The sequence below is a fragment of the Colias croceus genome, chromosome 13 (assembly GCF_905220415.1).
Source record: "Colias croceus chromosome 13, ilColCroc2.1".
Taxonomy (NCBI): Eukaryota; Metazoa; Arthropoda; class Insecta; order Lepidoptera; family Pieridae; genus Colias; species Colias croceus.
The window spans coordinates 1,303,324-1,317,485 of record NC_059549.1 but is presented as its reverse complement, the minus strand read 5'-3'; the positions used below and the strand labels follow the sequence as shown (position 1 = coordinate 1,317,485).

The following is a 14,162-nucleotide window of genomic DNA, read 5'->3' as shown; positions in this document are numbered from 1 at the left end:
ATAGAATACATGATTAGAGCCTTTATAACAATAACTGCAGATAATCCTAATTTGCACAAGTAAAGCTTTGAAAAGAAAATGAAATAAAAATGCACAATTATTATTTCATTTCATTTCATTATTAATACATAAATATGTAGTATTGTATTCATATTTCATATTCAATTATTACCACAGATAATATAGTCACTAATACTTGTATTGACAACTTGTATAGGTACGTAGTATATATATTATTATTAGTCCGTGCTAATACATAAACTTGCTATTTATTACAGCGCCATCTAGTACTGAACTCGGAACTGCGTCGACGCCACAGGTCCGCAAAGATTCTTGCCTCTCAACCAGTTTGCTAGTACGAAGCGACTGCGTGAAGATGGCACTGTTGGCAAAAAGTTGTTTCCGTCCGCTTGTTCGTATAACAACGACATGTAGCGGTGCGGGCCAGTGCCGCGAGGTGGCGTTGGTGGCTTATAACCTGTAAAGAAAATAAATAATTAATTTTAATTTTTATCGTATTGATTAGGTAGTGAAAGTATTCATTTTGAATATATTAATTATTAAAGTAATACAAAAATCATTTGAATATTTTACCTCTGTAGTCTATTCCAACGGTTTTTATGCTTTCTTTCGCTTTCAAAGCTAGTCCCTGGAAATATTAAAAAAATGTAGTTAAGTGGTTTTAAAATATTCTGTGAAGTTATTTATTAGGTACCTAGGTACCTACTTATTATATATATTTTTACAATAACGAAAATTGTATTGAAAATTTGAAATTCCACCTCTTAATTACTTACTTTTTTTCGATTAATTTTTTCTTACTATTGATTGCGTAGTATATTATTATTAGTCTGTGCTATTGATAACAACTGAAACTTACTGGAATGTTCGACTTTATCATGTGTAAATAAAATTCACCATCCAACTGTGGTGGCGCATCAGGGTCCACCATTATAATTGTGTAAAACTTTTTCTGTGAAATAATCATAATATAAAAAATATACATTTTAACGTAAACTGTCTCGTGTGATTTGAAATCTAATAGATGACTAAATAAGATTGTTAGATGTGTTCAACTAAAGAGCCAGTATGTACATATAATTATGTAACTAAAGTATAGTAATTTCTGGAATACCACGCTTACCGAGTCCGCCAAAGGGTACTGAAACAGAGGTTCTTCCATAAACACTTGTTTTGGCAGCAGAACATCGCAATTATGATCATTGACGATAGTACCCCCTACACTGGTCACATTCAAGCCAGTCAGTCTTTCACATCCTTCAAGAAGGCTCTTAACATCTACAAGAGTGCATTGCTGCTGCTGTGCTCCGAAAATGGGTTTTATTGTAAAAGCAATAAGGAGCAGGATCATTGTTTTAACACCAAGTTCTAATCGCGACTAATTCTAAACCAAAACTAATTGATTTGGCTTGTTACGTTTCTACATTTTTCCATTATTTCAGTTGTTTGTTATTGGTACACGTTAGTTCAAGTCGTAAACGTAGCCTATACTTACGTAACAAAACAATTTTAAACAGTACATGTTACTTTTTTGGCTCTGACAAAAAAAATACCGAACAAGTACGTGTCGGACTCTCGGACGAGGGGTTCAGTAGTTATCTACCAGTTCGACCACTAGCTTTTCCCCGCGGTTTCACCCGCATTGCTCCGATCCTGTTGGTCTTAGCGTGATGATAGGTATAATATTATAGCCTATAGCCTTCCTCGATAAATGGGCCATCTAACACCGAAATAATTTTTCATATCAGACCAGTAGTTCTAAACAAACAAACAAACTCTTCAGCTTTATAATATTGGTATAGATTATCAGCTATGAAAAACCACAAATTTAAGGGGAGACCCCCTTCAACTAAATTAATTTTGTAAGTCTACATACCTATTTATTTTTTATATCTATCTTTTGATTAAGGTATGAACTGTGGTATGAAGAAAATAAACATAAGAACTTATTTTTCTGTGATTTGACTTTCCTCTAGAACTGACGTAAAAACTAAATAATTGTGCTAGAGTTATCACAGCTTTACAATCTATCAAAATTCATAAATTATTTGAGTATTATACAAGCAGAAACAAGCATACTAAAATGAAATCAAGAAGCAGACATTCACGTGGTATCTACCGCCTAAAAGGGAAACCCATGAAATTGGAAATAGCAAGACGAATTCATTGTGCAAGTGTCTGGTGCCAAGACCACAGAAGTCTCTTGTGTGATCCAAACTTACGAGCTCGTATCAAATTTGCCATTTATAAAATGTTTATAAGACCTATCTTGACGTACGGTTGCGAAGTCTGGTCACTATCGAGAAACTGTGCGAGAAAACTATTACATTTCGAAGTTTTCACATTGCTCAAATTGTACAAATCTAGGTGTTGGTATACCGTGAAACAGTCGCAGCGTATCAGTTATATTTATCACCAATACAAGGATGTAAATATTGTTGATCATATTCGCAATGAACGCCTGCGATGGAGACAATTATTGAAGTGTGAGGAGACGGTACAGAGGCGTTTGAAAATACGAAAACGTCGAAAAATACGATGGTGCGACCAATGTTAGAAATCAATAAATTATACGGCTTATCAGTTATCGCTATTATTTGTTTTTAAATGAAAACTATATCGAAAAGAAATACCCACAGGAAAATGATGTTGTCTGGGGCCTTAGACAAAGTAATAATAATTACAAAACGATAACGAAGTTAGAAATCGCAAAAATGTATGGGATTGACATACGCCGCGTTAGATCACGTGGTCTATCTAATGTCAATCCCATACATTTTTGCGATTTCTAACTTCGAGAACTAAGGCTAAGCGCGCACCACGATTTTAATTTTTGCGACACGATTTCAAAATCGCGCTGTAGAAAATCACAGAGAGTACGGTGCGCGCACAGCGATAAATCCTTACTCACTTTCATCATGGATTTCGTACAAGTTGCTTGTCTTTATTTACTACTTCGGAGGATAAGAAGAAAAAAAAAAGAAAATTCGTCTTTATTGGACTCATTCTTTTACAGCAGATAGAATTGTCAAAAGTTTCTTTTATCCATACTTATATTATAAATGCGATAGTAACTCTGTCTGTCTGTAAATTTGGTATAGAGATATTTTGATACCCGAGAAAGGACATAGGATCGGTTTTATCCCGGAAATCCCACGGGAACGGGAACTATGCGGGTTTTTCTTTGACTGCGCGGGCGATGCCGCGGGTGGAAAGCTAGTCAGAAATATAATGAACTTCGGATGTATCCCAAAAAATTCTTTGGCTGTTATAGAATGAAAATTCCGCCAAAGGGCTGCACTTTGTGCTTTTTTATTTTTTTTATTATTGTAACCTTTAGTTTATTTTGTTTCTTGTACAATAAAGTGTTAAATAAATAAATAAATTCAAAACCTTTGACAGATTACTGAGTTTATGTTTACCAAACAGTACCTACCTATACCACTACGATGTTTACTGTTGGACAGACGAAACACAAGTGAAGTGCCAGCCGGGCCCGAGTGTGCGATTTTATTATCGCAGTGCGCGCGGTATCATACAATTTCATATTTTGCATTTCATTTTCGCGACAATCGCGTCGCGAGCAGTCGCAGCAAAATGTGACAAATCACAATTTTAAAATCGCTGCGATTATTTAATCGCATGTGCGCGCATTGTCATAGTAACTCATACGTTGTATTTCTGCGATAAAATAATCACGCTGCATAAAATCGTGGTGCGCGCTTAGCCTAAAGGGCGGGGCCTTAGACAAAGTAACAATTACAAAACGATAACGAAGTTAGAAATCGCAAAAATGTATGTAATCCCATACATTTTTGCGATTTCTAACTTCGTTATCGTTTTGTAATAATTGTTACTTTGTCTAAGGCCTCTGGTTAGTCATACCATGGTAATACCCCATAGGGGTACCTATTATGAAATACGCGTTACATAATATCTCTTTGGAAATACGCATCCTCCTCTCGCATTTTTTGATTCTGCGAGTCTATATTACTTGCTATATTATGCTATAGGTGAATGGGGTGAAGCATATAATAGATAATAGGTAGGTACTAGGTATATTAATCCTTACTAATATTATAAATGCGAAAGTAACTCTGTCTGTCTGTCTGTTACTCAATCACGCCTAAACTACTGAACCAATTTGCATGAAATTTGGTATGGAGATATTTTGATACCCGAGAAACGACATAGGCTACCTTTTATTGCGAAATATGTACCACGGGCGAAGCCGGGGCGGACCACTAGTTTTTAATAAGTACGTAACTCTGAACTCACATTACCTAATATAAGTACATGCAATTAAATCATTAAATAATAATTGTGGTTTTAATAGATATGTATATATTTTATTTTAAATTCGTTGATTGTACGGTCTAAAATAAAAACTGCTGTCTTTACGTGCTTTATTGCTTTTACGAATGATATTACGCAAAAAGTAAGTTGGTGTTCCAGTGGCTCGTTTCCATCTTATTTGCTGTATTCTTATATATTTAATAATAGTGACATCAGCAAGATTTTCATACCAAAGTTTTCTGTTTCCATTTCCGAATATTCCTTTCAAAGCATAAAGTTCTAGTTTCTCCATATCTCGTAGATTATATTCATACCAATTAAAAAGTAAAATTGGTCTTAAAAATATTTTGTAGGACAAAATTTTGGCAGCTACTGATTTTTTTGATGATGACAGATTTTTAACTTTCTCACGCCAATATCTTCGAAGATCTCTAGATAACATTTAATTAGGTACCCATTTTATGAGATAAAGTAAGGGTGTCAATTTTTCTTTCTGTTTTTAATGAATATACCCGATCTTTCTGTAGATGTACCTCACGACAAAATTTTCCTGTCATTCATTTCTCTAATTTCTTTTTTGATACTTTGCTATCAAATGTTTGGCGGGTAGCGAAATTCGGCACACGCTAGCATCTTGTAAATACCTATATATGCTTCCTATATGAAGCAGTTTTGAATCGTCTAGAAAGAAAATTACGACAATAAATACAAAAAAAAAATGAAACTTTAACATCAGCTTTTAAATTTTAGAACTTTTCATAGTCACTATAATGATAAGACTGCAATAGCGACATTCTGTAGCCCAAGTTATAAGAAATCAAAGAAAGGAAAATAAATAAATAAGGACGCCCACATTTAATGTTCGACTAGGTAGGTATTTTCCCGAGGTATTTTCAATCTCATGCTCTCTGCGGCGGGTTAGCAACGGTCGCAGTGCGCAGTGCGCAGTGGTGGTGGTGCGCACAGCGCACTGCGCAGTGTAATGGAACGTATCGACTCCACAGGTGGTCGATATTTCTGTCAAATTGACAATGTAAATATTTTTGTCTAGTCAAACAGCCATTGCAGTATTTACATCTCTCGCAAAGAGAAATTATTTATTAAATTCAGACGTATTATGATAATACACATAATCTAATCATGTCATTCTTACAGTGCATTAAACCAAAAATAGATGGAGATATGGAAAACCATCCATTAAACATGGTGAGCTCCCTTTTTCCTAATACTACCTACGCATTAACTGAGTATTGATTTTCATAAAGATTGTCTTTTTTTTCAGGCTCATCAGCAGCAAAGGCGAGCTGAATCCCACTTGAAACATAATAGATACGAGGAAGCACTGCAATGCCATCACAATGCCGCCGAACTTCTGCTGGACGCTATGAAATCTACGTCATCAACTGTTGCTTTAGAATCGATCTCACTCCAGCACAGCTATCACCTCAAACAGAAGGACTTGATTGAAAGCAAGAAGGAACAATATGTTCGTGTTAAGAAGGCAATGGATGCAATAAAAAATATGAGCAAGGATCCAAATATCGACATCACGGATGCTGCGAAGATTCAAGTCGCGATATATAAAAACATCAACGAATCAGAGACATTGCTCAGCAAATTGTCACTGAACCAAGAGATGGCTGTTGGTGAAACCAGTGATCCCAAAGAGGTGAAAGAGGCTAAGAAAAAAGAGAAATCACAACAAGTTGTCATTGAAGAATTGCAGATTCTCAGTCAGAATCTGCACGCTCTGGTTGAGCAGCTAGTATTGCAAGTGGAAGTTTTAAAGGATGAAAATGCTACTTTTAAGGAAAGGGTCAATTATTTGGAAAAAGAGAGGATCAGATATTTGAACATAATAACTGAAGAGGATCGTCATCCTTCGCTGACAATAAAGAACAAATATTTCATTGATTCTCCGAGTAAGGAACCTGGCGCGTACATGAATGTGGATTTCAATGCTTCCAAAGGAAACGAATGAGTCATTATAGTTTATAATATATTGTTGTTGTCTTAAGAATGAATGTTGAATGTTAAATGTTATTTAATTTAATAAATGTATTTGATGTTGTGACTATGTCTTATTATTGACCCAGATTTACAATTAATTACATATAGATAGTACAAATAATTTGCCTATATCTGTTTGTTTTTATATTATTATAAGTTGCTATGCGATTGTTAATTTCTTATTTTAAATTTAATAAATTGTTTAACTACTTATAAATGCAAAAGTAACTGTATGTATGTCACTTCTTCACGCTTAATCCACTGAGCCGATTTGGATAAAATTTGGTACAAAGATTGTATGAGACCTGAGAAATGTGATAGTTTTTATCTCTAAAATCCCACGGGAATAGAAACTGCTTGATTTATTTAATCGTTTATTGTACCTCACCATTTTACATTGCAATGTACACTGTACAGTATATTATATAGTTGTATAAATGTGAATTTAATTAGGCCTCTGTTGATAATCTATACTAATATTATAAAGTTGAAGAATTTTGTTTGTTTGTTTGTTTGAACACGCTAATCTCAGGAACTACTGGTCTGATTTGAAAAATTCTTTCGGTGTTAAATAGCCCATTTATCGAGGAAGGTTAAAGGATATAATATCATCACGTTAGGACCATCAAGAGCGGAGCAATGCGGGTAAAACTGCGGGGCACAGCTAGTGCGTAAATAATATTAGTTTCTAGCGGTATAAGAATTCTTAGAATTGGTAGGAGTAGTTTTTCAGTTATTTAGTAGGTACATTTTGTTTACTTTTGAAAAAGGGTATCAAAATAAAAGACATAAATTATTTTTAAATGTATTACATATGTACTGGTTTTACATAAAAATAAAATCTTACTCTTATATGTAATGTAAAAATAATTTTCCAATTGGCTAACTAGTTATTACTAGGTATACTTATTCTAAACAATGTACACATTAACAAATAATGCTATAGTAATGATAACAAGGTTATATTTTTGGTAACACAACATATACACCAGAAATTACGACAACATACTTCTATTTTTATTTTTAATTTTGAGTTTCAATTTCAGATCACTTTATGAACACTTATTGGGAAGTTTGATATTTAAAATCGCTTATCACTTGAGATTTTTACACAGAATTATGACACAAATAATTTAGACAAATATTAATAACAGTTGAAATTGTTTGAAAATGAAAATATAATAGAAAATACGCGACTAAAATTCGAGTTGAAAATGAAGAGATTTTTGAACCAAACTTTTTATACGATGTTAAAAACCGAAGGCTAAAAAACCCATAGAGTTATACTTAATAAAGTATATGACCCTAAAAAAATAATTATTTACCAATCCAAGTAACTCAATATACAAAAAATATATACTGCACTGTTATATCGCTTATAACTTAATAATAATTAAATATAAATTATAATATAATAAGAAACAAACTTGGCAAACTAAGAACTATGTTAAAATAGATGTTTATACCAACTATAGAAGAAATACTTTGAAGGAGATTAAATATTCGGAGCTATAATATTATGCTGAATAAAAGGCATAATAATATGTTTAATACAATATAAATAACCGTCATGTATGTTTCAGTTAAAATTTACTTCAATTTTATTCTCGAAAACCTCTTAATAAAAACATTATTGCAAGAGATATGTTAAGAGAGTTGATAAAAATAATATAAGAGCTAGCTCGCAAGAGCAACTTTTGTCTCCGCAACTATTTTGTCTCTCCCATCAACTCTATGGGCTAGTAAGAAAGTGCGCGCACGTAGCGACGCAACTCCCCATAGAGTTGATGGGAGAGACAAAATAGTTGCGGAGACAAAAGTTGCTCTTGCGCGCTAACTCTAAGGGTTATTGCACTCAATTCAAATAACACCTTTAATGAATATTATCATTGATAGATCTCACAGCTGCAAATCTCTTAAAAATTGTGATATTCAAATGAGTTGCGAACACTATTTCAATGGTCTCATAACACTTATCAACCCTCAGATTTTTTAAGCAAATACGATTTTAAACATTGCAATGATGTTTTTATTTTATCTGTGTTCAAATGGCACAAGCTCAAGAAATTTTATAACGCCAATGTAAAATTTTAAACGAGTAATTTCACAACCTTACATAAAAATATTATTACATTCATAAATATATCTTTAGTATTAATTTAAAACCATAACAGTTGGATATGAGATAGGCAATTGATATGCTTCCGAAGTACATATTCACAAACGAATTATACAATATTGTAAATTTTAATGTACTGCGATTATTACAAATATACATAAGTAAAAAGCAAAAGTTTCATCTTACAGAAGATGCTAGTATCTAGGATTATATCACATATTCTTTGATATACTATATCTATGCTAAAAGGCTTTTTATTGCTTCTCGTTGTTATTGGAGTTAAATTAATGTTTTTTAGCAAAAGAAAACACTTTATATATTTTTTTATTAGGCGTTTACCATAGAAGCTGATAGTATGGACATTTCTTTATTCAACTGTGACAGGATATATTCATATTCATTGAACATTTTTCTTTTTATTCTTTATTTTTTTGTAAATCTCATACTTTTACAAATACAGTAAACGCCTGACAAACTAATTATTTTCTGTAAACATAAGTGGAAGATATGTTTGGACTTTATAAAATTTATAATTACATTCTAAAACCAAATCAATAGATAATTTTAAGTAAACAAATACCTTTGAATTATTGTAAAAACAATATTTAAATACGAAAATAGAAATTCAAAACCGTACAAATCGTACACTCACAATTAACAATTAAAAATTACTAGCATATCTTCCACTCAGTATTAAAGTACGAAATGAACAAAAAACCGCATAGACAAATAGCTTATTGTCGGACCATTATGAGCCCAGTTCACAATGGGCAGTGTTGGCCCAACAAATGATTGTCGTGAAAATTGTGATTAAGAAAAAACATCTACAATAACGGCTCATCATAGATATTAAGGCCTACACTATCGTGATTGCCTCTACTCGACCATCGCTGCCCATTGTGAAGAGGGTCCATTATATAACTTCTTACGGGGTATAGGGCGGTGGAGGGGGTAAGGCAGAAAGGTCATCGAATGGAAAATACTGTTGAGACCCTAAAACTGGTGGGGCAAAGGGGGGATGGGAGAAATTGGGACTGGGGTAGTTAGCACTTGGGGTGTATGGAGGTAACGTTGGGACAGAGGGTGTGGGCCCAACACTGTGGGCTTCATAACCATCCCAATCGTCTATTAAGTTACGTCTTTGTAAGTCCTCGTCATTGGACAGTGGCGCCCCCCATAGGTTAGCGGCGGACGCGAGAAGCGCCATACAACCTAGAATAAAGAAACTTATAAATAAAACATATTGTATAATTGAATGTGTATTGAATATCACATGACTTGAAATTAGAAAGTAATACAGTCAATTTTATTTACATTGTTGTGGTTAGACGACTTAACTGATTGCGATCAAACATAATATTATGGAGGTAGTTTGAAAGTTGTTTTGATTTTATTTATACAAATTGAATATTAAGTAACTTTTTTGTTAGTTATTGTGCTTGTAACCCGTCCCTTTTTAAAGGCTCAATGCATAATATTTATTTCAATATAGTATGTATTTGGATTTCATAACAACAAACAACATAATGTGTTCTCTTTCATATACAGCATGAAATATTTTTAAAAAGAAGAAATAAAAAATTACAATTAATGTAAATATAAATCTCATAATATTAAATATCCAGATTTGTAGGGGATACAAGGAAGTTTTATATACATCCCAATTTAGTAGTTAACTGCTTGAAGTTAATTTTCCTCATTAAATTCTTAGTAAATGATATCAATGTAGCAATACACAACCCATTATTACTATTAAATAAAATTTATTATAAAATTAATCATCAAGAATTAATATTGCTTGAGAGAAGAAAACAAAGTCGCTTTCTTTGTCCATATATGCCTATGTATGCTTATCTTTAAAACTACGCAACGGATTTTGATGCGGTTTTTTTAATAGATTGAGGGAAGGTTTTAGTATATTATAATTTAGTAGGTTTTAAACAAAGCATGCGGGAGGAAGGCAAGTTAATTGATAAAATAAAATAACTCACCAGCCCCAGTAATAGTATAAAAGCCGTATTCATAATCCACTTGTATTGTATTCGGATCGCTGCTATTAGCATTCCCGAGTACGACCGTGGTATAATAACACACACCAACTATAGCGATCACCCAGAAGACACAAATTATACTCGGCACTGCGTTCCTTCTTAACATCTTAATGGCCTTGCTGTTTAAACTTGTTATGTTTATTAAGACTCCGATACAGGAACATAATAACACCATGAAGCATAGCAGAATTAGGATTCGCATTAGCGTGATTATCTCAGGCGTCGTACATGGTGGTAGACCTGAAATGAATAAACAGTGTTGAGTTATTAATAAGGTAAGCGCAAAACTCGAGAACGGTTGAATGAATTTCGTTAATTATTTTTTTATAATTTTATTGTCCTTAAAGTACGAGGATGGTTCTTATGGAGAGAAAACGTAAACACGTATCACGGGCGAACCTAGGGCAGACCGCTAGTATAATATTATAAATGTCAACGTGTTTGTTTGTTTATATTTCGCGACAGAGCAACTTTATCACATTATTTTAATAAATGGGGACAGTTAGAACGCTAAAGAGTGATATTAGCTATGTTTTACCATGGTACAGTATTTAGTTTGCATGGTATTTAAAACTTTTAAAAATGCAGGTAAAGCAAGAGACAAAAAGCTTCATGTACTATACATGTTTTTTTAATTGTAATTTATTGTGCAGTAAAGATAAATAACTATAAATTATACAAGAAACATTGTACAGATGGTGCCTTATCTCTACCAAGCAATCATTTTTATACTTAAGCTACTTTGTAAAATTATAAATAGGTACTAAAATAATAATTAATAATAATTTTACAAGAACACACAATAGATTTCAATTCCTTGAAAATGATACAATAACTAGTTGTTTCATCTATAATTAATAATAGATATATATCATACTAGATTTCCGCCCGCGGCTTCGCCCGCGTTTGCAAAGGAAAACCCGCATAGTTCCCGTTCCCGTGGGATTTCCGGGATAAAAACTATTCTATGTGTTAATCCAAGTTACTCTCTATATGTGTGCTAAATTTCATTGTAATCGGTTCAGTAGTTTTTACGTGAAAGAGTAACAAACATCCATACATCCATACATCCATACTTACAAACTTTCGCCTTTATAATATATATTAAGATTAGTTGCATGCAGCCATGACAAAATATCTTATATATAAAAATGAATCGCAAAATGTGTAACTAAGAGGTAAGCGCATAACTCGAGAACGGCTGAACCGATTTCGATAATTCTTTTTTTATTATATTCCTTGATGTAAGTACGAGGATGGATCTTATGTAGAGAAAACGTAAACACCGGACCGCTAGTATTATTATATTTTTAAACTTCATTATTCTTATAAGAGCTATAAAACCCATTGGTAAGTAACTGACCCCAAAGTATGTCTTACAAGTACATTATACTCATAAGTCATAACATAGACAATGAATATTCATGCAATGTTTAAACAATTACAAATGAATAGTGTTAGTGTTGTTTAGTTTCATGACTTAGTCAATTGCTTTTCTAATGTATAGTATCAATTAATTCTGTGCATGATCCCTTATTGTTAACGGTTGACTAACACTATTATGATAAATTTTCTTTTAAGATTTTTCCCCATATATATAACTAGACTAAATAAGCCCTAAAATTATACTATGTAGATTAGTCATACATTTAAATGTACAACATATGTACTTACAATTGCAACAATTGTTTATAATGACAAGACTTATATTATTGTACCTCATTAAGGCAACCATTTTGGTATTATTAAAACTTGCCAAAGAAGTTTCACTTATGACACGTGTGCTCAGCACACACACTCTTTTGTATATAAAACAGAACTCACCATTAAAATCCGAGCCGCTCATAACATCAAACTCATTATTCTGATGTATCGCTATCTGTGATTCTTCACCATCATCATCAAAGGTGAAGAACTGTGTAAGTGACAGGCTCTGCGTACAATGCAGGCCCTTAATTCTAAACCAACTCGGCTGCACCAACGCAGCGCACGTCAGCAGGAATGTACAGGTGTTAAAAAATGCAGCAATTTTGTTTAATTCCTTATCCTTGAAAGGAAATGCAATTTTTAGACCTGGAATTATAATAAAACATTGTAGTATTGGCATGTTTATTTATTTTTCTACTCTTAAAGGTTAAAAGTTGTTTTATTATTGAAAAAAATAATAGTAATAGGAATGTTGCTCTCAATCAATAAGTAAAGCTATATTTTTTACTTCAGGCTTTAATCACACAAATAGTTAGAACATGCCTAAAGTGAAGATAGAATAAATAACTAATCGTAAAGTTAAATGTTTGATTACTGCATTTAAATTCTAACAAGACATACGCAAGTAATTCAAGAGCATTAAGTAATAATGAGTTTAAACAATGCATACTTTAACTTTCTCATACTTTCCTATAACATTTTTAAATTATTGATCAAATAGATCATAAATTTACTACAAAATACATGAAAACAGTAACAGCAACATGATCATATTAAATCTATAATTAGCATTTTATCCCCAAGGGTGCAACAGACTAGGTGAGGTCATTTAAATTCATTGGCGTATTTGAGTGTTGAAATAATGTTAACATAGGCAGATACGATTACACAGTAACAGCGTATTTTCTATATTTATTTCATATACTTTTTCCTTGTATCGTCTATACACATTTATTAGCAGATAGTTCTTAGTTCAATAATTATTAATAAGTTAATTTATGAGTATTGAACGTTGCGAAATTTCTTCTGATATAATAGCTGTTTTGCTGCAAAAGTACATAATAAATAAATTGTTTTCTAAAAACATGGAAGGTATCGTCATACCTCGAATCCAAGTTATACAACCCATGACGAAAAAACCATGAGAACTGAATCAAGGTAATACTTTTAAATAATGATGGATAGCATTTACGAACATCGAAAACAATCCACTGGCTTTAGAAATTTTATTAAAGAGTCTAATAAAATTATTAAAATTCACAAAATGTCTCGGGTATACTTTTTGTCACTGTCATAAAAGTTATAAACAGTCAGTAGACAGATGTCATGTGACAGCAAAATACAAGCGTAGATACTGTAAAATATAAAAAAAATGGACATTCATTAATGTCCCTTAATTAATGGACATTAATTATGTGTGAATGTTATAAACGAAAAAGTGGATAATTTGTTCTTTGTTAGTTATTTTTGTTCTCATTCCCATGGGAAGATGAACTATGGTGCGCTTTTGAAGCACTCGGAAATTTATAAATTGCGATAGCCGATAGATGGCGCTATATTAAATAAGTGACAACAAAATGAAATTATGAAATAATTATTGTAATAAAATCAAACTGAAAAAATTACCTATGTATCCTGAATGTCGCTTCTAAAGAGAAGATTAGGCAATAGGAAAGTACCTAAGTATTAATTTTATCATTAAAATTGATAAACTATAGTAGGTACCTAGTAGGTAGATTATTTTACAAAAACTGTAGATAAGTACATAGGTACCTAGGTTAATCATAATAATATGTATGTAGATTGTACATAAATGTAGGTACCTATGTAATTCCTTAATCAATTTGAATTGAAGTTTGCATTTGAATGGAAAGCTTATTGAATATTTGAAACACGTATTTTTTGATGTAGGTACTTATGTAACTTTAAATCAAACTCGACTCGAAAGCTCAATTTGT

The 14,162-nt window shown here is 32.4% G+C and overlaps 3 protein-coding genes across 3 annotated transcripts; 1 reads left to right on the top strand and 2 right to left on the bottom strand.

Moving 5' to 3' along the window:
- Positions 1–233: 233 nt before the first annotated feature.
- On the bottom strand, positions 234–2,074 carry LOC123696765 (phosphatidylethanolamine-binding protein 1-like). Its single transcript, XM_045643131.1, has 4 exons — positions 1,145–2,074; positions 881–973; positions 595–649; positions 234–478 (listed from the first exon to the last, which is right to left on the bottom strand). Exons 1-4 carry the CDS (start codon positions 1,370–1,372, stop codon positions 285–287), a joined length of 570 nt encoding a protein of 189 aa, XP_045499087.1. The 5' UTR covers positions 1,373–2,074; the 3' UTR covers positions 234–284.
- Positions 2,075–5,300: 3,226 nt separating this feature from the next.
- On the top strand, positions 5,301–6,391 carry LOC123696715 (nuclear receptor-binding factor 2-like). The gene is made up of 2 exons (XM_045643072.1): positions 5,301–5,523; positions 5,600–6,391. Exons 1-2 carry the CDS (start codon positions 5,458–5,460, stop codon positions 6,296–6,298), a joined length of 765 nt encoding a protein of 254 aa, XP_045499028.1. The 5' UTR covers positions 5,301–5,457; the 3' UTR covers positions 6,299–6,391.
- Positions 6,392–7,120: 729 nt separating this feature from the next.
- On the bottom strand, positions 7,121–13,505 carry LOC123696803 (transmembrane protein 127-like). Its single transcript, XM_045643168.1, has 4 exons — positions 13,309–13,505; positions 12,322–12,570; positions 10,438–10,737; positions 7,121–9,658 (listed from the first exon to the last, which is right to left on the bottom strand). Exons 1-4 carry the CDS (start codon positions 13,331–13,333, stop codon positions 9,372–9,374), a joined length of 861 nt encoding a protein of 286 aa, XP_045499124.1. The 5' UTR covers positions 13,334–13,505; the 3' UTR covers positions 7,121–9,371.
- Positions 13,506–14,162: the final 657 nt, after the last annotated feature.

Coding starts and splice junctions, on each gene's coding strand:
- LOC123696765 (XM_045643131.1), bottom strand. CDS start 1,372: ATGATCCTGCTCCTTATTGCTTTTACAATAAAACCCATTTTCGGAGCA. Junction 974..1,144: donor AGTACCCTTTGGCGGACTCG/GTAAGCGTGGTA, acceptor ATTATTTCACAG/AAAAAGTTTTACACAATTAT. Junction 650..880: donor TGATAAAGTCGAACATTCCA/GTAAGTTTCAGT, acceptor TAATATTTCCAG/GGACTAGCTTTGAAAGCGAA.
- LOC123696715 (XM_045643072.1), top strand. CDS start 5,458: ATGTCATTCTTACAGTGCATTAAACCAAAAATAGATGGAGATATGGAA. Junction 5,524..5,599: donor AAAACCATCCATTAAACATG/GTGAGCTCCCTT, acceptor CTTTTTTTTCAG/GCTCATCAGCAGCAAAGGCG.
- LOC123696803 (XM_045643168.1), bottom strand. CDS start 13,333: ATGGGTTGTATAACTTGGATTCGAG. Junction 12,571..13,308: donor TTGTATAACTTGGATTCGAG/GTATGACGATAC, acceptor TTATAATTCCAG/GTCTAAAAATTGCATTTCCT. Junction 10,738..12,321: donor GAGCGGCTCGGATTTTAATG/GTGAGTTCTGTT, acceptor TATTCATTTCAG/GTCTACCACCATGTACGACG.